The sequence below is a fragment of the Oncorhynchus gorbuscha genome, unplaced genomic scaffold (genome assembly GCF_021184085.1).
Source record: "Oncorhynchus gorbuscha isolate QuinsamMale2020 ecotype Even-year unplaced genomic scaffold, OgorEven_v1.0 Un_scaffold_2279, whole genome shotgun sequence".
Taxonomy (NCBI): domain Eukaryota; kingdom Metazoa; phylum Chordata; class Actinopteri; order Salmoniformes; family Salmonidae; genus Oncorhynchus; species Oncorhynchus gorbuscha.
The window spans coordinates 32,501-46,377 of NW_025746834.1; the positions used below are offsets into that span (position 1 = coordinate 32,501).

Consider the following 13,877-nt stretch of genomic DNA (forward strand, 5'->3'; position numbering starts at 1 on the left):
ATTGTTGGACTAGATGGTGAGAAAATGGATGAATAGCTTTGAAACAACTGACCCTTCGCTAAGCCCCGCCCCGGACATGTGGGCAACCAATCGCAGCGCTCCAATGTATAGTAACTGTCGTTGAGTCTGACACCTCAGACAAGCTCATGTTTAAATGAATGAAAGCCTGTCAGGGCTGTGGCAAAAACGGAGAGTTTAAATGGCTAAATAATTGAACAGTGCACCAGGAGTACTTGCTACTGTGATTCCTGTAATGCAGAGCCTGTTGATGGAATATTTTTCGAATCTGAAATTATACTTTTGATATATTGTTTGCTAGCTCAGCTGGTTAGCTAGCTCTCGGTCTCATTGACCACCAAACGTTGCTATCACTAGCTAGCTAGCCATAAATAGTTTTCTCAAAATGTATATTATGTTAGCTAGCTAAGTTAGCAATGTTATGAATCCAACTCCCATCTGCTGTCAACATCAGAATATGATTTGAGAGTGCTAGTTAGCGCCAAAAGTGGTTATAGCTTTGACTGCATGCTAACAGTGAATTCTGAATTCCAATAATGGTTGAATTCAACATGTTTAAGCTGCCTATCAATCATTGTTTTTGAAACCAGTGGACAGCCAGTGAAAAATGTGCTCTTGCCAGAACTGCATAGTGAGGATCCCAGCCTATGGAATAAAAGTGATGCTTTTATTACCCAATCTAATTCATGGTGATACATTTTTTTTTTTTTTTTAAATCCACAGGCCTAATGGACACATACTCAATCCCTAGCGGATATTTGGCATTTTAGCTGAGCTGTCATGTCTATATATAAGTCCATTCTTAGGTGAATTGTTTGTGAGTTTGTCTATTTTTTTTTAGAATATAATTACTTTATGTTCCCAGAAAAAAACTGTCAAGACGGATAAGATGTGTAGAGAAAACACATAACAGCAATATGACATCAGTATTCACACAAGACGGATAAGATGTGTAGAGAAAACATATAACAGCAATATGACATCAGTATTCACACAAGACGGATAAGATGTGTAGAGAAAACATAACAGCAATATGACATCAGAATTCACACAAGAAGGATACACATACAGTGAAGTGGGAAGTTTACATACACCTTAGCCAAATACATTTAAACTCTCCGCTTTTTCACAATTCCTGACATTTAAGTTGTACAAATTCCCTGTTTTAGGTCAGTTAGGATCACCACTTTATTTTAAGAATGTGAAATGTCAGAATAATAATAGAGAGAATGATTTATTTCAGCTTTTATTTCTGTCATCACATTCCCAGTGGGTCAGAAGTTTACATAGACTCAATTAGTATTTGGTAGCATTGCCTTTAAATTGTTTAACTTGGGTAAAACGTTTTGGGTAGCCTAGCACAAGCTTCCCACAATAAGGTGGGTGAATATTGGCCCATTCCTCCTGACAGAGCTGGTGTAACTGAGTCAGGTTTGTAGGCCTCCTTGCTCGCACATGCTTTTTCAGTTCTGTCCACACATTTTTTATAGGTTTGAGGTCAGGACTTTGTGATGGCCACTCCAATACCTTGATTTTGTTGTCCTTAAGCCATTTTGCCACAAATTTAGAAGTATGCTTGGGGTCATTGTCCGTTTGGAAGACCCATTTGCGACCAAGCTTTAACTTCCTGACTGATGTCTTGAGATGTTGCTTCAATATATCCACACCATTTTCTTTCCTAATGAACCCATCTATTTTGTGAAGTGCACCAGTTCCTCCTGCAGCAAAGCACCCCCACAACATGATGCTGCCACCCCCGTGCTTCACGGTTGGGATGGTGTTCTTCGGCATGGAAGTCTCCCCCTTTTTCCTCCAAAAATAACTGGTCATTATGGCCAAACACTCCTATTTTTGTTTCATCAGACCAGAGGACATTTCTCCAAAAAGTACGATCTTTGTCCCCGTGTGCAGTTGCAAACCGTAGTCTGGCTTTTTTATGGCAGTTTTGGAGCAGTGGCTTCTTCCTTGCTGAGCGGCCTTTCAGGTTAGGTCGATATAGAACTCATTTTATTGTGGATATATATACTTTTGTACCTGTTTCCTCCATCATCTTCACAAGGTCCTTTGCTGTTGTTCTGGGATTGATTTGCACTTTTCGCACCAAAGTACGTTCATCTCTAGGAGACAGAACGCGTCTCCTTCCTGAGCGGTATGACGGCTGTGTGGTCCCATGGTGTTTATACTTGAGTACTATTGTTTGAATGTGGTACCTTCAGGCATTTGGAAATTGCTCCCAAAGATGAACCAGACTTATGCAGGTCTACAATTTGTTTTCTGAGGTCTTGGCTGATTTCTTTTGATTTTCCAATGATGTCAAGCAAAAGGGCACTGAGTTTGAAGGTAGGCCTTGAAATACATCCACAGGTACACCTCCAATTGACAAAAATTATGTCAATTAGCCTATCAGAAGCTTCTATGACATAATTTGTGGAATTTTCCAAACTGTTTAAAGGCACAGTCAACTTAGTGTATGTAAACTTCTGACCCACTGGAATTGTGATACAATGCATTATAAGTGAAATAATCTGTCTAAACAATTGTTGGAAAAAGTACTTGTGTCATTATGTCACGCCCTGACTGTAGAGAGCCTTTTAATGTCTCTATTTGGTTTGGTCAGGGTGTGATTTGGGGTGGGCTTTCTATGTTTTGTGTTTCTATGTTTTGGCCTGGTATGGTTCTCAATCAGGGACAGCTTTCTATCGTTGTCTCTGATTGGGAACCATACTTAGGTAGCCTTTTTCCCCTCCTTTCTTTGTGGGATGTTGTCTTTGTTTGTGGCACATCGCCCTTAAGCTTCATGGGTGTTGTGGATTGTTTATCTTTGTGGGATGTTGTCTTTGTTTGTGGCACATTGTTTATCTTTGTGGGATGTTGTCCTTAAGCTTCATGGGTGTTGTGGATTGTTTATCTTTGTGGGATGTTGTCTTTGTTTGTGGCACATCGCCCTTAAGCTTCATGGGTGTTGTGGATTGTTTATCTTTGTGGGATGTTGTCTTTGTTTGTGGCACATCGCCCTTAAGCTTCATGGGTGTTGTGGATTGTTTATCTTTGTGGGATGTTGTCTTTGTTTGTGGCACATCGCCCTTAAGCTTCATGGGTGTTGTGTTGATTGTTTATCTTTGTGGGATGTTGTCTTTGTTTGTGGCACATCGCCCTTAAGCTTCATGGGTGTTGTGGATTGTTTATCTTTGTGGGATGTTGTCTTTGTTTGTGGCACATCGCCCTTAAGCTTCATGGGTGTTGTGGATTGTTTATCTTTGTGGGATGTTGTCTTTGTTTGTGGCACATCGCCCTTAAGCTTCATGGGTGTTGTGGATTGTTTATCTTTGTGGGATGTTGTCTTTGTTTGTGGGCAGCTTCATGGGTGTTGTGGATTGTTTATCTTTGTGGGATGTTGTCTTTGTTTGTGGCACATCGCCCTTAAGCTTCATGGGTGTTGTGGATTGTTTATTGTTTTTGTCGCCGTCATTTCAGAAATAAAGGAATATGTACGCTGCGCTTTGGTCCAGTTCTTTCGAAAGCCGTGGCAGTCAAGGACAAAGTAGATGTCCTAAACGACTTGTCAAACCTTAGTGTGTTTAGGTTAGGTTAGTGGGGTGTCAAACCTTAGTGTGTTAACAGGACATTTGTGGAGAAGTTGAAAAACACATTTTAATGACTCCAACCTAAGTGCATGTTAACTTCTGACTTCAACTGTAAGTGTTGATCTTAAACATTTAAACACAAGTGTTTAGGTTAGTGTGGTGTTTAGGTTATTGTGGTGTGTAGGTTAGTGTGTTAAGGTTATTGTGGTTCGTAGGTTATTGTGGTGTGTAGGTTAGTGTGATGGTTAGGTTAGTGGGGTGTTTAGGTTAGTGTGGTGGTTAGGTTAGTGTGGTGGTTAGGTTAGTGTGGTGTTTAAGTTAGTGGGGTGTTTAGGTTAGTGTGTTAAGGTTATTGTGGTGTTTAGGTTAGTGTGGTGTTTAGGTTAGTGTGGTGTTTAGGTTAGTGGGGTGTTTAGGTTATTGTGGTGTTTAGGTTATAGTGGGGTGTTAAGGTTATTGTGGTGTGTAGGTTATTGTGGTGTGTAGGTTAGTGTGGTGTTTAGGTTAGTGGGGTGGTTAGGTTAGTGGGGTGTGGTGTTTAGGTTAGTGGGGTGTTTAGGTTAGTGGGGTGTTTAGGTTAGTGGGGTGGTTAGGTTAGTGGGGTGGTTAGGTTAGTGGGGTGGTTAGGTTAGTGGGGTGTGGTGTTTAGGTTAGTGGGGTGTTTAGGTTAGTGTGGTGGTTAGGTTAGTGTGGTGGTTAGGTTAGTGGGGTGGTTAGGTTATTGTGGTGTGTAGGTTAGGTTAGTGTGGTGTGTAGGTTAGGTTAGTGTGGTGTTAGTGGGGTGGTTAGGTTAGTGGGGTGTTTAGGTTAGTGGGGTGTTTAGGTTAGTGTGGTGTTTAGGTTAGTGGGGTGTTTAGGTTAGTGTGGTGGTTAGGTTAGTGTGGTGTTTAGGTTAGTGTGTTAAGGTTATTGTGGTGTGTAGGTTAGGTTAGTGTGGTGTGTAGGTTAGGTTAGTGTGGTGTTAGTGGGGTGGTTAGGTTAGTGGGGTGGGGTGTTTAGGTTAGTGGGGTGGTTAGGTTAGTGGGGTGTTTAGGTTAGTGGGGCGTTTAGGTTAGGTTGGGTTTTTTAGGTTGGGGTGTTTAGGTTAGGTTAGTGTGTTTAGGTTAGTGGGGTGTTTAGGTTAGGTTAGTGGGGTGTTTAGGTTAGGTTAGTGTATTTAGGTTAGTGGGGTGTTTAGGTTAGTGGGGTGTTTAGGTTAGTGGGGTGTTTAGGTTAGTGGGGTGTTTAGGTTAGTGGGGTGTTTAGGTTAGGTTTGTGGGGTGTTTAGGTTAGGTTAGTGGGGTGTTTAGGTTAGGTTAGTGGGGTGTTTAGGTTAGGTTAGTGGGGTGTTTAGGTTAGTGGGGTGTTTAGGTTAGGTTAGTGGGGTGTTTAGGTTAGGTTAGTGGGGTGTTTAGGTTAGTGGGGTGTTTAGGTTAGGTTAGTGGGGTGTTTAGGTTAGGTTAGTGGGGTGTTTAGGTTAGGTTAGTGGGGTGTTTAGGTTAGTGGGGTGGTTAGGTTAGTGGGGTGTTTAGGTTAGTGGGGTGGTTAGGTTAGTGGGGTGGTTAGGTTAGTGGGGTGTGGTGTTTAGGTTAGTGGGGTGTTTAGGTTAGTGTGGTGGTTAGTGTGGTGTGTAGGTTATTGTGGTGTGTAGGTTAGGTTAGTGTGGTGTGTAGGTTAGGTTAGTGGGGTGTTAGTGGGGTGGTTAGGTTAGTGGGGTGGGGTGTTTAGGTTAGTGGGGTGGTTAGGTTAGTGGGGCGTTTAGGTTAGGTTGGGTTTTTTAGGTTGGGGTGTTTAGGTTAGGTTAGTGTGTTTAGGTTAGTGGGGTGTTTAGGTTAGGTTAGTGGGGTGGTTAGGTTAGTGGGGTGTTTAGGTTAGGTTAGTGGGGTGTTTAGGTTAGGTTAGTGTATTTAGGTTAGTGGGGTGTTTAGGTTAGGTTAGTGGGGTGTTTAGGTTAGGTTAGTGGGGTGTTTAGGTTAGTGGGGTGTTTAGGTTAGGTTAGTGGGGTGTTTAGGTTAGGTTAGTGGGGTGTTTAGGTTAGGTTAGTGGGGTGTTTAGGTTAGTGGGGTGTTTAGGTTAGGTTAGTGGGGTGTTTAGGTTAGGTTAGTGGGGTGTTTAGGTTAGGTTAGTGGGGTGTTTAGGTTAGTGGGGTGTTTAGGTTAGGTTAGTGGGGTGGTTAGGTTAGTGGGGTGGTTAGGTTAGTGGGGTGTGGTGTTTAGGTTAGTGGGGTGTTTAGGTTAGGTTCGTGGGGTGTTTAGGTTAGGTTAGTGGGGTGTTTAGGTTAGGTTAGTGGGGTGTTTAGGTTAGTGGGGTTAGGTTGGGGTGTTTAGGTTAGTGGGGTGTTTAGGTTAGGTTAGTGGGGTGTTTAGGTTAGGTTAGTGGGGTGTTTAGGTTAGTGGGGTGTTTAGGTTAGGTTAGTGGGGTGTTTAGGTTAGGTTAGTGGGGTGTTTAGGTTAGGTTAGTGGGGTGTTTTTAGTGGGGTGTTTAGGTTAGGTTAGTGGGGTGTTTAGGTTAGTGGGGTGGGTGTTTAGGTTAGTGGGGTGTTTAGGTTAGGTTAGTGGGGTGTTTAGGTTAGTGGGGTGTTTAGGTTAGGTTAGTGGGGTGTTTAGGTTAGTGGGGTGGTTAGGTTAGTGGGGTGGTTAGGTTAGTGGGGTGTGGTGTTTAGGTTAGTGGGGTGTTTAGGTTAGTGTGGTGTTTAGGTTAGTGTGGTGGTTAGTGTGGTGTTTAGGTTAGTGTGTTAAGGTTATTGTGGTGTGTAGGTTATTGTGGTGTGTAGGTTAGGTTAGTGTGGTGTGTAGGTTAGGTTAGTGTGGTGTTAGTGGGGTGGTTAGGTTAGTGGGGTGGGGTGTTTAGGTTAGTGGGGTGGTTAGGTTAGTGGGGCGTTTAGGTTAGGTTGGGTTTTTTAGGTTGGGGTGTTTAGGTTAGGTTAGTGTGTTTAGGTTAGTGGGGTGTTTAGGTTAGGTTAGTGGGGTGGTTAGGTTAGTGGGTTGTTTAGGTTAGGTTAGTGTATTTAGGTTAGTGGGGTGTTTAGGTTAGTGGGGTGTTTAGGTTAGGTTAGTGGGGTGTTTAGGTTAGGTTAGTGGGGTGTTTAGGTTAGGTTAGTGGGGTGTTTAGGTTAGTTGGGTGTTTAGTTTAGTGGGGTGTTTAGTTTAGTGGGGTGTTTAGGTTAGTGGGGTGTTTAGTTTAGTGGGGTGTTTAGGTTAGTGGGTTGTTTAGGTTAGTGGGGTGTTTAGGTTAGTGGGGTGTTTAGGTTAGGTTAGTGGGGTGTTTAGGTTAGGTTAGTGGGGTGTTTAGGTTAGGTTAGTGGGGTGTTTAGGTTAGTGTGTTTGGTTTATTCCTGTTTCTGAAGACGGATGTTGTGGTGTTAACTTGTGGGCATCCCAAATGGCAGCCTAGTCCCTATCTAAGTGCACTGCCTTTGACCAGGACGCTATGGGCCGCCCATTTGGGCCACGGCCGTTGTGTGGGCCCCATGCAGGAGAGGGTTTTGGTTTCAATACAAGAACAATTATAAAAGTCAGTCAGCCAACGTGTGATATTTCCATACAGCACCACACATAGATTAGTGTGTGTGTGTGTGTGTGTGTGTGTGTGTGTGTGTGTGTGTGTGTGTGTGTGTGTGTGTGTGTGTGTGTGTGTGTGTGTGTGTGTGTGTGTGTGTGTGTGTGTGTGTGTGTGTGTGTGTGTGTGTGTGTGTGTGTGTGTGTGTGTGTGTGTGTGTAGATACCAGTCATCAGAGCTGTTTCCTCTGTATCTGTTTATTCAGTCATAGAATATACAGATTTAGCAATTAATAACTATTTATAAAAAAAAAACATTTTCTAGATAATGAATAATAAATATAAATGTATTGATTCAAGAAAAATAAATACTCTTATCAATGATAATATACCATTGAGTATTGTGCGTGATTTCAAAGATTAAATAAATAGATTTTATAAATAGATGTCCAGTTGAGGTATTTTGTATCAAGGAAAATTTTTACTTCAATATGTATCTCAACTGTGGCTTTTGGAGGGGGGTTCCCCTAGGTACAGATCTAGGATCAGCCTCCCTCCCCCAATCCTAACCTTCACCTTTAGAGGGGGAAATGCTAAACTGACCCAAGATCAACTTCCCGGTGTAACTTCACCCTACAGCAAGCCTTCACAGTAGACACGATTGGTCATCTACATGATGTGTGATTTGAGCCTCTGGGCTTGCCGTCTCTTCCTGCGGTTGTCCTTCTTCAGATGGAACTTAAGGGCCAGTTTGGAGGCTTTCTCGTAGATGGTAATGAACTCGGACAGAGCCTTCCCCTGGACTGTGGTGTCACTGGTCTGAGACAGAAGATACAGGCATTAACTATCAGGTCATTAGTTCATCAGGTGTCATGATGATGGTGTCTATACAGTAGACTATACTACAGTCATGATGGTGTCTATACAGTAGACTATACTACAGTCACGATGATGGTGTCTATACAGTAGACTATACTACAGTCATGATGATGGTGTCTATACAGTAGACTATACTACAGTCATGATGGTGTCTATACAGTAGACTATACTACAGTCATGATGGTGTCTATACAGTAGACTATACTACAGTCATGATGGTGTCTATACAGTAGACTATACTACAGTCATGATGGTGTCTATACAGTAGACTATACTACAGTCATGATGGTGTCTATACAGTAGACTATACTACAGTCATGATGGTGTCTATACAGTAGACTATACTACAGTCATGATGGTGATACAGTAGACTATACTACAGTCATGATGGTGTCTATACAGTAGACTATACTACAGTCATGATGGTGGTGTCTATACAGTCAGACTACAGTACTATACTACAGTCATGATGGTGTCTATACAGTAGACTATACTACAGTCATGATGGTGTCTATACAGTAGACTATACTACAGTCATGATGGTGTCTATACAGTAGACTATACTACAGTCATGATGGTGTCTATACAGTAGACTATACTACAGTCATGATGGTGTCTATACAGTAGACTATACTACAGTCATGATGGTGTCTATACAGTAGACTATACTACAGTCATGATGTGTGTCTATAGTCATGAGTAGACTATACTACAGTCATGATGGTGTCTATACAGTAGACTATACTACAGTCATGATGATGGTGTCTATACAGTAGACTATACTACAGTCATGATGGTGTCTATACAGTAGACTATACTACAGTCATGATGGTGTCTATACAGTAGACTATACTACAGTCATGATGGTGTCTATACAGTAGACTATACTAGACAGTCATGATGGTGTCTATACAGTAGACTATACTACAGTCATGATGGTGTCTATACAGTAGACTATACTACAGTACTACATGATGGTGTCTATACAGTAGACTATACTACAGTCATGATGGTGTCTATACAGTAGACTATACTACAGTCATGATGGTGTCTATACAGTAGACTATACTACAGTCATGATGGTGTCTATACAGTAGACTATACTACAGTCATGATGGTGTCTATACAGTAGACTATACTACAGTCATGATGGTGTCTATACAGTAGACTATACTACAGTCATGATGGTGTCTATACAGTAGACTATACTACAGTCATGATGTGTGTAGACTATACTACAGTCATATACAGTCATGAGACTATACTACAGTCATGATGGTGTCTATACAGTAGACTATACTACAGTCATGATGGTGTCTATACAGTAGACTATACTACAGTCATGATGGTGTCTATACAGTAGACTATACTACAGTCATGATGGTGTCTATACAGTAGACTATACTACAGTCATGATGGTGTCTATACAGTAGACTATACTACAGTCATGATGGTGTCTATACAGTAGACTATACTACAGTCATGATGGTGTCTATACAGTAGACTATACTACAGTCATGATGGTGTCTATACAGTAGACTATACTACAGTCATGATGGTGTCTATACAGTAGACTATACTACAGTCATGATGGTGTCTATACAGTAGACTACAGTCATGATGGTGTCTATACAGTAGACTATACTACAGTCATGATGGTGTCTATACAGTAGACTATACTACAGTCATGATGGTGATACAGTAGTGTCATGATACAGTAGACTATACTACAGTCATGATGGTGTCTATACAGTAGACTATACTACAGTCATGATGGTGTCTATACAGTAGACTATACTACAGTCATGATGGTGTCTATACAGTAGACTATACTACAGTCATGATGGTGTCTATACAGTAGACTATACTACAGTCATGATGGTGTCTATACAGTAGACTATATACAGTCTACAGTCATGATGGTGTCTATACAGTAGACTATACTACAGTCATGATGGTGTCTATACAGTAGACTATACTACAGTCATGATGGTGTCTATACAGTAGACAGTCATATGGTGTCTATACAGTAGACTATACTACAGTCATGATGGTGTCTATACAGTAGACTATACTACCGTCATGATGGTGTCTATACAGTAGACTATACTACAGTCATGATGGTGTCTATACAGTAGACTATACTACAGTCATGATGGTGTCTATACAGTAGACTATATTACAGCCATGATGGTGTCTATACAGTAGACTATACTACAGCCATGATGGTGTCTATACAGTAGACTATACTACAGCCATGATGGTGTCTATACAGTAGACTATACTACCGTCATGATGGTGTCTATACAGTAGACTATACTACCGTCATGATGGTGTCTATACAGTAGACTATACTACAGCCAATGATGATGGTGTCTATACAGTAGACTATACTACAGCCATGATGGTGTCTATACAGTAGACTATACTACAGTCATGATGGTGTCTATACAGTAGACTATACTACAGCCATGATGGTGTCTATACAGTAGACTATACTACAGTCATGATGGTGTCTATACAGTAGACTATACGACAGTCAATGATGATTCGTAGCCAGAAAAGCTGCTGATTTAAATGTTGCATAGTCTATAGGATACATCATTAAAATAATAATAATAATGATGCATAAGTGCATGTCATTGTGCTATGTGACTTCATCTGCTAAAATATTAAGCGATGAAGATGTGAAAGTAGACTATAGCAGATCTGTGTTCTACTTCATGGAGGGAAGCTCACCTCGATGGCCCACAGGTTCTGCAGGTGTGTCCTCAGCTCAGGTGTCCTCCCCAGGAAATAGTGTTTCTGGAGATCCTGAATCTTCCCCTTGACATATTTCAGACTCTCCCTCACTTCCTGGTCCCCCGTCTGGTTCAGCATCTGGCTGAAGATACTCAGATACACGTCCAGAACCACACTCATCAACACCCTCCGCTCACTGTCCTGAGGGAGAGAAGGAGAGAGAGAGAGAGAGAGAGAGAGAGAGAGAGAGAGAGAGAGAGAGAGAGAGAGAGAGAGAGAGAGAGAGAGAGAGAGAGAGAGAGAGAGAGAGAGAGAGAGAGAGAAAATACTCTCTTGAAACTTAGTTTTGTCTCCAGCCTAGACCAAAGGGTAAGCAGTAGTTTCACATTGGTGATATTAGCCTGAAGGGAATAACAATGTGTAACATTATATGTTACCTCAAACGTGTCCTTGGGGAAAACAGGGTTTCCGTTGAACAGCTGATTCTTGGAGATCTTCTAAAAGAACAAGACATGATGACAATCAGTTGTTTTTCTCCTTCAACTTGCTGCAGTTTATTGCATATAGTGGACTCTTCTCCCTCTAATCACAAGTATAGTGTCTGTCAGACCTGGGCTAAATAGGTCAAGTAACTTAAAATACATCATTTAGTTTGTCACGTACAATGGCAACAATGGAGTAGTCCCAAAAGTGCAAACTCCAAGCTACGTCTAAGCTAAAGCTCACCTCAGATGGAAGTGTTTGAGCCAGGTCTGGTGTCTATGGGCCTACCTGGAAATGCACTGTTATGATGATGTCATCATTTTCAGTTTCATTTCAGTCTCACTGACAAGTCTTTCCTGCTTGGGCAGGAAGTGTGGGACTGCTCATGGTTTTAGTCAAACATTTTATTTCTAACTCATCAACATCCAATGTTCTCCCTGTTCTGTCCTACTGTTGGCCTCCCATTAGGAAGGAGATCTCCCTGTCCTGTCCTACTGTTGGCCTCCCATTAGGAAGGAGATCTCCCTGTTCTGTCCTACTGTTGGCCTCCCATTAGGAAGGAGATCTCCCTGTTCTGTCCTACTGTTGGCCTCCCTGTGTTGTCTGTCTGTCTGTCTGTCTGTCTGTCTGTCTGTCTGTCTGTCTGTCTGTCTGTCTGTCTGTCTGTCTGTCTGTCTGTCTGTCTGTCTGTCTGTCTGTCTGTCTGTCTGTCTGTCTGTCTGTCTGTCTGTCTGTCTGTCTGTCTGTCTGTCTGTCTGTCTGTCTGTCTGTCTGTCTGTCTGTCTGTCTGTCTGTCTGTCTGTCTGTCTGTCTGTCTCTGTCTGTCTGTCTGTCTGTCTGTCTGTCTGTCTGTCTGTCTGTCTGTCTGTCTGTCTGTCTGTCTGTCTGTCTGTCTGTCTGTCTGTCTGTCTGTCTGTCTGTCTGTCTGTCTGTCTGTCTGTCTGTCTGTCTGTCTGTCTGTCTGTCAGGAGACACCCCTGTTTCCCCAGTTAATAATGTGTATGATACTTACATAGTGGACTTTCAGTTTGTCTATGTCTCTCTTCATGTTAATTGATGTGTACTGAGCAGCATGACTCCATCCTAAAGTCATCCAGCCCATCAAGCAGAAACACATCACAGCTCTTGATAACACATCCATGGCCCTCAACGTCACGCTGAAGATCCCTCAGAGCTCAATAGTCCTCAATCGGTGTACGGTAACTTCAGTCAAAGTCCTTGACTTGGGTTGACTTAACGAGACCGCCTTGTAGCTGAGACGAGCCAAGTCTTGTTCTTCTGTGTCTGTCTGACTGATGCTGAGGCTAAGAGACAAGTATTTATATAGTTGAGGCTGAGAGAGAGTTGACACGATAGAGGTGTGAGGTTGTGGGTTCTCTGACTGAGCGAAGTTTCCTTTAAATCAAACACCAACACACGGCCGCTCATTAACACCTTTTATTTGCAGCAGCAGGGCAGAGGGTCTTGGGTTGGAATCCCTAGGAAACAGGTAGTTCTGACACCTTCTGGGGAAGTTCTTTGGTGACGTGGGTATGATGAGGGGGAAGAGGAGGAGAATCAGGAGAAGGTATGTGGGGATGGGGATGTCTGGGTTGATGTCATCTTAGAATGAACGCTTGTCTGCGTCCCAAACGGCACACGATTCCCCTACATAGTGCGCTACTTTTGACCAGAGCCATGACGGGCTTCTTCGTGATTAGTGGTTCTAGCCGATCAACTAATGAAACTGTGGTGTTTCCTCTGACTGGCTTTGTAGTAAATGATACATGGTTTGATGTAATACTGAAACTAACACCAATGCCATCATGCTCTTATTAGATACTGTCATACCTGATATAAACCATCTGTTGGTCTCTGTAGGCATAGTTGTCTTTCATCGTTGTAGGTCTGCCTCCCAAATGGCACCCTAGTCCCTATGTAGTGCACTACTTTAGATCAGGACCCATGGGGTAGTGCACTACTTTAGACCAGGGCCCATGGGGATAGTGCACTACTTTAGACCAGGACCCATAGGGATAGTGCACTACTTTAGACCAGGGCCCATGGGGTAGTGCACTACTTTAGACCAGGGCCCATAGGGATAGTGCACTACTTTAGACCAGGGCCCATAGGGGTAGTGCACTACTTTAGACCAGGACCCATAGGGATAGTGCACTACTTTAGACCAGGGCCCATAGGGATAGTGCACTACTTTAGACCAGGGCCCATAGGGATAGTGCACTACTTTAGACCAGGGCCCATAGGGATAGTGCACTACTTTAGACCAGGGCCCATAGGGGTAATGCACTACTTTAGACCAGGGCCCATAGGGATAGTGCACTACTTTAGACCAGGGCCCATAGGGATAGTGCACTACTTTAGACCAGGGCCCATAGGGGTAGTGCACTACTTTAGACCAGGACCCATAGGGATAGTGCACTACTTTAGACCAGGGCCCATAGGGATAGTGCACTACTTTAGACCAGGGCCCATAGGGATAGTGCACTACTTTAGACCAGGACCCATAGGGGTAGTGCACTACTTTAGACCAGGGCCCATAGGGATAGTGCACTACTTTAGACCAGGACCCATAGGGGTAGTGCACTACTTTAGACCAGGGCCCATGGGGTAGTGCACTACTTTAGACCAGGGCCCATAGGGGTAGGGACCTACTTTAGACCAGGACCCATAGGGGTAGTGCACTACTTTAGACCAG

The 13,877-nt window shown here is 42.9% G+C and overlaps 1 protein-coding gene across 1 annotated transcript; it reads right to left on the reverse strand.

The window, feature by feature from the left end:
* Positions 1-7,320: 7,320 nt before the first annotated feature.
* ifng1 (interferon gamma 1) lies at positions 7,321-12,476 on the reverse strand. The gene is made up of 4 exons (XM_046338929.1): positions 12,195-12,476; positions 11,137-11,196; positions 10,697-10,900; positions 7,321-7,897 (listed from the first exon to the last, which is right to left on the reverse strand). The coding sequence occupies exons 1-4, from the start codon at positions 12,321-12,323 to the stop codon at positions 7,748-7,750; spliced, it is 543 nt and encodes a 180-aa protein (XP_046194885.1). The 5' UTR covers positions 12,324-12,476; the 3' UTR covers positions 7,321-7,747.
* Positions 12,477-13,877: the final 1,401 nt, after the last annotated feature.